Source organism: Bufo bufo, chromosome 1, assembly GCF_905171765.1.
Source record: "Bufo bufo chromosome 1, aBufBuf1.1, whole genome shotgun sequence".
NCBI classification, from domain to species: domain Eukaryota; kingdom Metazoa; phylum Chordata; class Amphibia; order Anura; family Bufonidae; genus Bufo; species Bufo bufo.
The window spans coordinates 423,721,555-423,730,710 of NC_053389.1; the positions used below are offsets into that span (position 1 = coordinate 423,721,555).

A 9,156-nucleotide genomic window follows, 5' to 3' on the forward strand; every position below is an offset into this window, starting at 1 on the left:
AAAACCTGTTCCTCATCACACAGGAAGAAAAGTTACTTCACCATAATGAGCCATAGTGCTGCCTCATCCTCCTCTGCTCTGCTTGTCAGGAATCATGATCCTGAATACAGATGAATCTCTGTGGGAATAGACATGATGAGGAGACATGAGAGGAGGGTGAGGATGTGGCGAATGAGCAGCAGCACTTGTTTACAGTCTCCATTACCACAGCAACACATTACCACAGCCTGTCCTCTATGTACTTCATGTCTCCTCATTAACTAAATTCCCCAGAGATCCAGCTAAAGTTCTTATCATCTGTATTCAGGATCATAATCCCTGACAGGTAGAGCAGAGAGGAGGATAAGGCACCTTGCAGACGGGCGAGTATTCCGCGCGGGAGCAATGCGTGATGCGAACGCATTGCGCCCACACAGAATCCGGACCCATTCACTTCAATGGATCTGTGTACATGTGCGTTGGTTTTCACGCATGACTTGTGCGTTGCGTGAAAATCGCTGCATGTTCTATATTCTGCAATTTTCACGCAACGCTGGCCCCATAGAAGTAAATAGAGCTGTGTGAAAATCGCATCCGCAAAAGTGCGGATGCGATACGTTTTTCACAGATGGTTACTAAGAGATGTTGTTTGTATGCATTCAGTTTTTTATCACGCGCGTGCAAAACAAATTGCACCCGCCCGATAAAAACTGAACGCGATCGCAGGCAAAACTGAATTACTTTGCCTGCAAAATCACGCATTTTTCACTGAAAGCATTCGCAACGCATCCGGACCTAATCCGGACACGCTCTTCTGCAAGGGGCCTAAGGCAGCTCTTTACCTCAGTGTTGTAAAGTAACTTGCCCTCATGTGTGATCAGGACAGGTTTTGTGTGATCTGACGGGACAACGGCCATTTTGTTTCCCCCTACTGATTGCTCCCCAGACAAAACGTGCCATTATAAACAATGAAAGGTATTTGAGAATATTTTTATAATAAAGTAAGGTGCGTTCAAGGAAAATCGTGCGAGTAGGCACACAATTTCAGTCAGTTTTGACTGTGATTGCGTTACGTTGTTCAGTTTTTTCCGCGCGAGTTCGGCTTTCGGTTTGGTGTTCTGTAGATTTTATTATTTTCCATTATAACATGGTTATAAGGGAAAATAATAAATAGCATTCTTAATACCTTCGGTGATGTCATCTGGCTCACCACGTGGTGAGCACGATTACGTCATCAAAGGTTCTTTTGCAGGTCCTTCAAGAAGAACAAAGAAGAGGATCCCGGCTGCGCAATCAAGTGGATGAGGTGAGTTATGTTTTTATTATTTTTTAACCCTCAATTGACATTATACTTAGCATTCTGTATTAAAGAATTCTATTATTTTCCATTATAACCATGTTATAATGGAAAAAAATAAAGTAAATGGGGTCCCGGGTCATACATCCCTCGTCTCCTTAGCAACCATGCGTGAAAATCGCACCGCATCCGCACTTGCTTGAGGATGCGATGCGATTTTCACGCAGCCCTATTGATTTCTATGGGGCCTGCGTTGCGTGAAAAACGCTGAATATAGAACATGCTGAGATTTTCACCCAACGCACAAGTGATGCGTGAAAATCACCGCTCATGTACACAGCCCCATTGAAATGAATGGGTCAGGAGTCAGTGCGGGTGCAATGCGTTCACCTCACGCATTGCACCTGCGTGGAATACTCACCCGTGTGAAAGGGGGCTAATAGTTGGATCTGCTGTAGTTGTAGGGATCGACCGATATAGATTTTTTAGAGCCGATACCGATAACCTGTGAACTTTCAGGCCGATAGCCGATAACATACCGATATTCTCTGCATTTTCATTTTTGAAAAAATATAAAAATATTCTGTTACGGTGTTCACCACGTAGGAGATTTAAAAAAATATATTTTAATTTTCTGGACGTGGCACTATGTGACATGTTTATTTATTGTTTATATATTTTATATGTAAAATTGGGAAAGGTGGTGATTTATACTTAACATTTTGGTGTGTTTTTTTTTTTCTTTTTTTTAAAACTTTTTATTTAATAACGGTTTCCCCCTTAGGGGCTAGAACCTGGGATCTTTTAATCCCTTGTCCTATTTTCTCTAATAGAGCTATATTAGGGTGAATAGGACTTCACACTGTCCCTGCTGTCCTGGGCTTTGTGCACACAGCAGCAGGGAGATTACCATGGCAGCCAGGGCTTCAATAGTGTCCTGGCTGCCATGATAACCGATCAGAGCCCCAGGATTACCCTGCTTGGGCTCCGATCAGAAGCTGCCACTGCCACCAATGATTTTAATACTGGGGGATGGGGGGGGGGGGGGGGGCGCACTGCACCACCAATGTTTTTAATACTGGGGAGGGAGCACTGCGCCACCAATTATAATTAATGTTTAATACAGGAGGCGGGTGTGTCGGCGCAGAATCACATAGCCAGCACCTTGCCTCTGACAGGGAGCTGCGATCAGCAGCAGCAATGAATCCCTCAGGTGTGGCACCTGAGGGGTTTACTGCCGCTGATTGCAGCTTCCTGTCATATAGGCTGGGCACCGCCTCCTGCATTTGTATTAGATGTTAATTATCATTGGTGGCGCAGTGTGCCCGCCCCGTCTCTCCTCATTGGCAGCGCAGCACAGGGGGAGGGAGAGAGTGACTCCTTCTCCCCTGTGCTGCTGAGGGAACATGGTGCGCTGACAGCAGCGCGCTGATGTTGTGTGATAGCGCTCTGGACGCATTATCGGCAAGGTTAGATGCTGATACCAATAACTTTGAAAATCATGAATATCGGCCGATAATATCGGTAACTTCGATAATCGGTCGATCCCGTACGCTCCATTCTAGTTAAGCTGTCACATGTTCTCTTTCTCTTAGGTGTCATGTCTTTGGCTGGAGCTCAGGGAAATATGTGGTCTATAGAAGGTGGTAATAAGCTGGTTTGTTCAGGTCTGCTGAAGCTGTCAAAAGCTAATGTGATCCATGCGAGGGTGACGTCAGTGTCTCTACACAACGCAGGTATTGGGTTTTCACTAGCATGACCATGGTGCAACGTGTGTAACTCTTAATAATTAGTAGGTTTGACTGTCCTTATAGAGTCTGTCCCAGAATTGATTGGGCAGTGTCAGACTGTGTAGGGATATGCCCCATTGACAAACGGAATGATCACACTCAGTTGGCATTTTATGCAGGAGGAATCACAGAGTAAGGGCTCATTCAGACGGCCATATGCTGTCCGCAAAAATGCGGACCCGCTTTTTTACGGACAGTTCAGCATGTCCGCAAAAAACGGATTGCATTCTTTTTTTTTGCTGATCCATAGGGCCATGTCCTATGCAGGAGGAATCACAGAGTAAGGGCTCATTCAGACGGCCATATGCTGTTCGCAAAAATGCGGATCCGTTTTTTTGCGGACAGTTCAGCATGTCTGAAAAAAAAACGGATTGCATTCCGTTTTTTTGCTGATCAATAGGTCCATGTCCTGATTTTCACTGACAAGTATAGGACATGTTTCATTTTTTTGCTGAGCTGTGCAATGGAAGAAAATGAATGGGACAACATCTAATCCACAAAAAAACGTATCTGCATTTTTGCGGACAGCATATGGCTGTCTGAATGAGCCCTAACAGAGCAACGCATGATTCTCAGCCTTACAAGTGTGCACCTGGTCTGCATCTACAGGTCAGCCACTTTCAGACCCTGTAGTAGAGTCCTGTTGGTGTAAGAGGAGCGGTTGTCACAGGGAGCACTGATCCCTGTGACAAGTGCACCTACAGCAGGCATCTCAAACTCGCGGCCCTCCAGCTGTTGTAAAACTAGAATTCCCACAATGCCCTGCTGTAGGCTGATACCTGTAGGCTGTCCGGGCATGCTGGGAGTTGTAGTTTTGCAACAGCTGGAGGGCCGCGAGTTTGAGATGCCTGAGTCCTACAGGGAATTCAAAAGCAGCTAAAGACACCGGCCCACAAATAATGGAGTGGTGGTCATGCACGTATTCTGGTGATCAGGCCCGCAGTGATCACACATTTATCTCCTATCCTGTGAATAGATGATACATTGCTATAGTGGAACCACACCTTTTAACTTGTCTTCTTTGTTGGAGTCAAAATTATAAAGTGTGAACTTTCAATCTACTAAAATGATTTGCTGATAGAAAAACATATCTGTTTTCTATTTCATATAATTGTTTCTTGACCAAAATTGAGCGATTAATCACTTGATTTATGAAATCAGCGCATTCTGTGAATAGAGAGAGGTTTTTGTATGACAAAATATAAAAATGGAGAAGAAGCCGCTGACTGATCCTGTCCCACCTGAAATCCGTCACTTTGTAGGCTGATGGCAGTTACATGGTGGGCCTCTCAGTACACATGCTAAAGAATTGGTCCCAATAAGTGCAATCCAGAAGACATGAAAAGACACTCCGAGATCCAAATAGAATTAAGGCTTGAGTGAAAAATCTAGGCCACATGGACATATGGACCCATATTGAATAAAGAGAACTTTTAACTGTATCATTGAGTGCTGCAGCTGTTGGATTGCATGTGTTTAGCCCAGACTTTCCAGTGTTATGCAATGCTTTATAGTCTCCACCGGAGGGAGCCACAGCCTTGCAGTGTAAGTCTTGATGCTGTACGCTCCATGTATGTGCCGCAGTAAGATCTCTTGCGTTACTACTCGGTACATCAGGAATAAACATTTACTTACGTTTACTGTATTCAACAGTTCTCACATTCAGCTAAACGTAACTCTAACATCATTTAGAAGTGTAGAAGTGATAATTTGGGCATTGTCTGAAATTAGCCATGCACACTTGGAACAGCTTTTACCCCCTATGATGTTCGTATGTCCTTATAGGGTAGATGAAAAGGGATAGTGTTCATGAGACAACCTCTGTCATTTCATAAATGTGGGGCTTGTAGATTATATCTAGTTGGGAAAGCTCTGCTGTGACTTATTCTTCTTGCATTTTTCACTGCTCCTTTTATTCTGATTCCTTCACAGAGAAGAAGCCCCTGTATGAAGTCCAGTATGAGCAGGAGGGAACTCTTGGTTCAGATTACTATGACTTGGTGATCGTGGCTGCCCCGTTGCACAAAGCTGGATACCCCATTTCGTTTCTGAACCTCCAGCCTTCTCCTCCTGAGCCTATGGGTTCTTACCATCGAGTAGTTACTTCCATTGTCCATGGCTACCTCAATTCCTCCTACTTTGGTTTTGTAGATCCCAAACTTTTTCCTTTTTCAAGTATCCTCTCCGTGGACACACCAGATGCTATATTCCATAGTTTAGAAAATATATGCCCGGTTAATGTATCGGTTGGCTTTCGCCGCAAACCTCCTCAGGAAGCTGCAGTGTGGCGAGTGTTGTCTCAAAGGCCTCTAGACCGAAAGGAGCTAAAAACGCTGTTTAAGTCTTACTACTCTGTCCAAGTGATTGAGTGGCAAGCTTTTCCGAGCTATGCTACTGCTGCTTCTTCTAGTCCGTTGCCTCCCATTATTCTTCACAATGGTCTCTATTACCTTAGTGGTGTAGAGTGGGCTGCTAGCTCTGTGGAGATGAGCGCAGTTGCGGCAAAAAACGTGGCTCTTTTGGCTTTCAATCGCTGGTTTGAACTCAATGAGAAAATAGACCAGCAAGATCTAATGCACAAGCTGAAGACTGAGCTGTAGGATCATTGTCTTACAGCACAACCACTTGACTCTGTATCATGGCATTCTGCATTTAATACTGGACTTTATGGCACAGCGTATCCTCTGTTCTGCAGCTGGATCTTCTGTGCTTGACCACTTTCTTATCAAATCTGCGTTGGGTTAGGATAAGATCTCACAATTGCTTGGAATAACTGGAAGTTCTCCGTTTTCTGTGTTGGGGATTACATCTCACATTGGATTGAGCGAACACTGTGATCTTTGCCCCTTTTTTGTTGCTCAACGTTTTTCACTTTTTTTTTTACTGTATCAGCACTGGACATGAATCAGTACAATATGAAACTGGATGGACACGTTGAGCACCTGCTAATCGTGGGGTATCATGAGCCACTTAACAATACATAATCAAGGAGGAACCTCTCATAGGAGAATTACTGTGCATTTTACCTTTTAACTTATAATGACCTTATTTATATGTGAATTTTGGGCTCGGGGCTGCAGATATGCCAGTAGCCAACGTCAGAAGAACTTTGGTCTGAGTTTGTAGATGGGATATCAAACAGAATGACAATCCAATGAAGATGGATTGATTCAAGCTCAGCACGTAGAGCTTCTGTAGGAAAGAGGTTAAATCATGTAAAATTCACGTGCTTTCTAATGGTGATAATAAAAAAAAAAAATATTAAAACAGTCTTGTTCAGTTTTCACTTTGTAATATAACCCTGTGTCTGTAGACCTGGACTGCAGTGATTTGTGCACAAGCTGGTCCCACAATGTAACTTTTATGCAAGATGCAACATTTTTAACTAGAGAGAAATTGTGAGAAAGTTGAGCTATTGTTGTCACATCTATAAGGAGTGATTGGTAGTTAATTGGATGTTGTGGTAGCATTGTCTCAGCAACAACCCATCCCAAGAGAAGAGCAAATAGATTCTACACAAATCAAATTCATTACGAATTTCCTAAAGGATTCTAATTTCAGTGAATCCGAAACTTTTGTGGTTCTTCCCTGACATTTGTCTTCATTCTAAATTGTGGCCACCAGGGATGAGCGACTCGACTTCGGCTGAAACATCCAAAGTCGATTCGCATAAAACTTTGTTAAAATACTGTATATGGAGTGAATGCTCCTACAGTATTAGAATGTATTGGCTCCTATGAGCCGAAGTTATTACTTCGCGAAGTAAGACGTGAGACTGCGGGTAATAACTTCAGAAATTAATTTCTTCTGTTAAAAATCTTTTACCGAACTCTGTTTAGATTCCAAGTGGTATCGTGGTGCGGCGGAATCTGAGACTTCTTCCCTGCTCGCGCCAGGTCAAAAAAAATTGGGCATGGAGTGGATGGGCCAGCAGGCCAGTCTCAGTCGTCATTTTCTATGCCTGGTTTAGGCGTAGAAAATGGTCTAAATGTAACACAGTTAGGAAAGTGGCTTACATTTAGAAGCGAAGGTGGATCCGCTGAAGTTATGTAGAGGTTGGCGCCTCTGCATAAGCCAGCTATAGGGCTTCTTAAGACCAACGTCATTAATAATGCCATGTTTTTATTGAACACACCATGTAAATATTCACAGTGCAGGTGGAAAAAGTATGTGAACCCCTAGACTAATGACATCTCCAAGAGCTAATTGGCGTGAGGTGTCAGCTAACTGGAGTCCAATCAATGAGATGAGATTGGAGGTGTTACAGCTACCCTGCCCTATAAAAAACACACACCAGTTCTGGGTTTGCTTTTTACAAGAAGCATTGCCTGATGTGAATGATGCCTCGCACAAAAGAGCTCTCAGAAGACCTACAATTAAGTATTGTTGACTTGCATAAAGCTGGAAAGGGTTATAAAAGTATCTCCAAAAGCCTTGCTGTTCATCAGTCCACGGTAAGACAAATTTGTCTATAAATAGAGAAAGTTCAGCACTGCTGCTACTCTACCTAGGAGTGGCCGTCCTGTAAAGATGACTGCAAGAACACAGGGCAGACTGCTCAATGAGGTGAAGAAGAATCCTAGAGTGTCAGCTAAAGACTTACAAAAGTCTCTGGCATATGCTAACATCCCTGTTAGCGAATCTATGATACGTAAAACACTAAACAAGAATGAATTTCATGGGAGGATACCACAGAGGAAGCCACTGCTGTCCAAAAAAAACATTGCTGCACGTTTACAGTTCGCACAAGAGCACCTGGATGTTCCACAGCAGTACTGGCAAAATATTCTGTGGACAGATGAAACCAAAGTTGAGTTGTTTGGAAGAAACACACAACACTATGTGTGGAGAAAAAGAGGCACAGCACACCAACATCAAAACCTCATCCCAACTGTGAAGTACTCATCATGGTTTTGGGCTGCTTTGCTGCGTCAGGGCCTGGACGGATTGCTATCATCGAAGGAAAAATGAATTCCCAAGTTTATCAAGACATTTTGCAGGAGAACTTAAGGCCATCTGTCCACCAGCTGAAGCTCAACAGAAGATGGGTGTTGCAACAGGACAATGACCCAAAGCATAGAAGTAAATCAACAACAGAATGGCTTAAACAGAAGAAAATACCTTCTGGAGTGGCCCAGTCAGAGTCCTGACCTCAACCCAATTGAGATGCTGTGGCATGACCTCAAGAAAGCGATTTCACACCAGACATCCCAAGAATATTGCTGAACTAAAATAGTTCTGTAAAGAGGAATGGTCAAGAATTACTCCTGACCGTTGTGTACGTCTGATCTGCAACTACAGGAAACGTTTGGTTGAAGTTATTGCTGCCAAAGGAGGTTCAACCAGTTATTAAATCCAAGTGTTCATATACGTTTTCCACCTGCAATGTGAATGTTTACATGGTGTGTTCAATAAAAACATGGTAACATTTAATTCTTTGTGTGTTATTAGTTTAAGCAGACTGTGATTGTCTATTGTGACTTAGATGAAGATCAGATCACATTTTATGACCAATTTGTGCAGAAATCCATATTTTATATACATATATATATATATATATATATATATATATAATCAACCACTGAATGCAGTTTTTATCAAGCATGCTTGATAAAGACTGCATTGAGCGGTTGAAACGTTGCAGAGGGGTCAATAAAGGGTCCACCATCTTCACTTTATTTTTGGAGTGCTGCCTCGTTTTTGGATACGTATTGCCTTATACTGACTGCTGAAGCCTGCGGTTTTGAGGATTTGCTCCCGAGGTTAATTGGACTAGTGCTGCTGTTTATTTATTTATTTTATTTAATTTTTTAGTTTTTTGGGATATATATATATTTGAAATGAAATGTGTGCGAATGTCCCGGAAGGGGTGTATATCTCATCCAGGTTCCTCAAATGGGTGAGGTAAATAAGATCCAGGATGGTACTGGCTTCAGCAAACATAGTTGCTGAAGCTATTTTTCTTTAGTAGTTCATAGGCTGGATTTTATTGGATTGGGGAAGGTAGGCTTGGTAGTGGGACCTCCCCAGTCCACCCCATTCCAGGGCTTGTTTTCCCCTAAGCCTGAGGGATCTCCAGGTGTCATCTGG

The 9,156-nt window shown here is 43.0% G+C and overlaps 1 protein-coding gene across 1 annotated transcript in view; it reads left to right on the plus strand.

Annotated features, from left to right (window-relative positions):
* The window catches only part of PCYOX1L (prenylcysteine oxidase 1 like), a 28,181-nt gene extending 21,853 nt beyond the window's left edge, over nucleotides 1-6,328 (plus strand). The window contains exons 5-6 of the mRNA XM_040406502.1: nucleotides 2,872-3,012; nucleotides 4,999-6,328. Of these exons, the coding sequence (XP_040262436.1) occupies nucleotides 2,872-3,012; nucleotides 4,999-5,666 (809 nt within the window). The 3' untranslated portion in view covers nucleotides 5,667-6,328. The remainder of the gene's footprint in view (nucleotides 1-2,871; nucleotides 3,013-4,998) is intronic.
* Nucleotides 6,329-9,156: the final 2,828 nt, after the last annotated feature.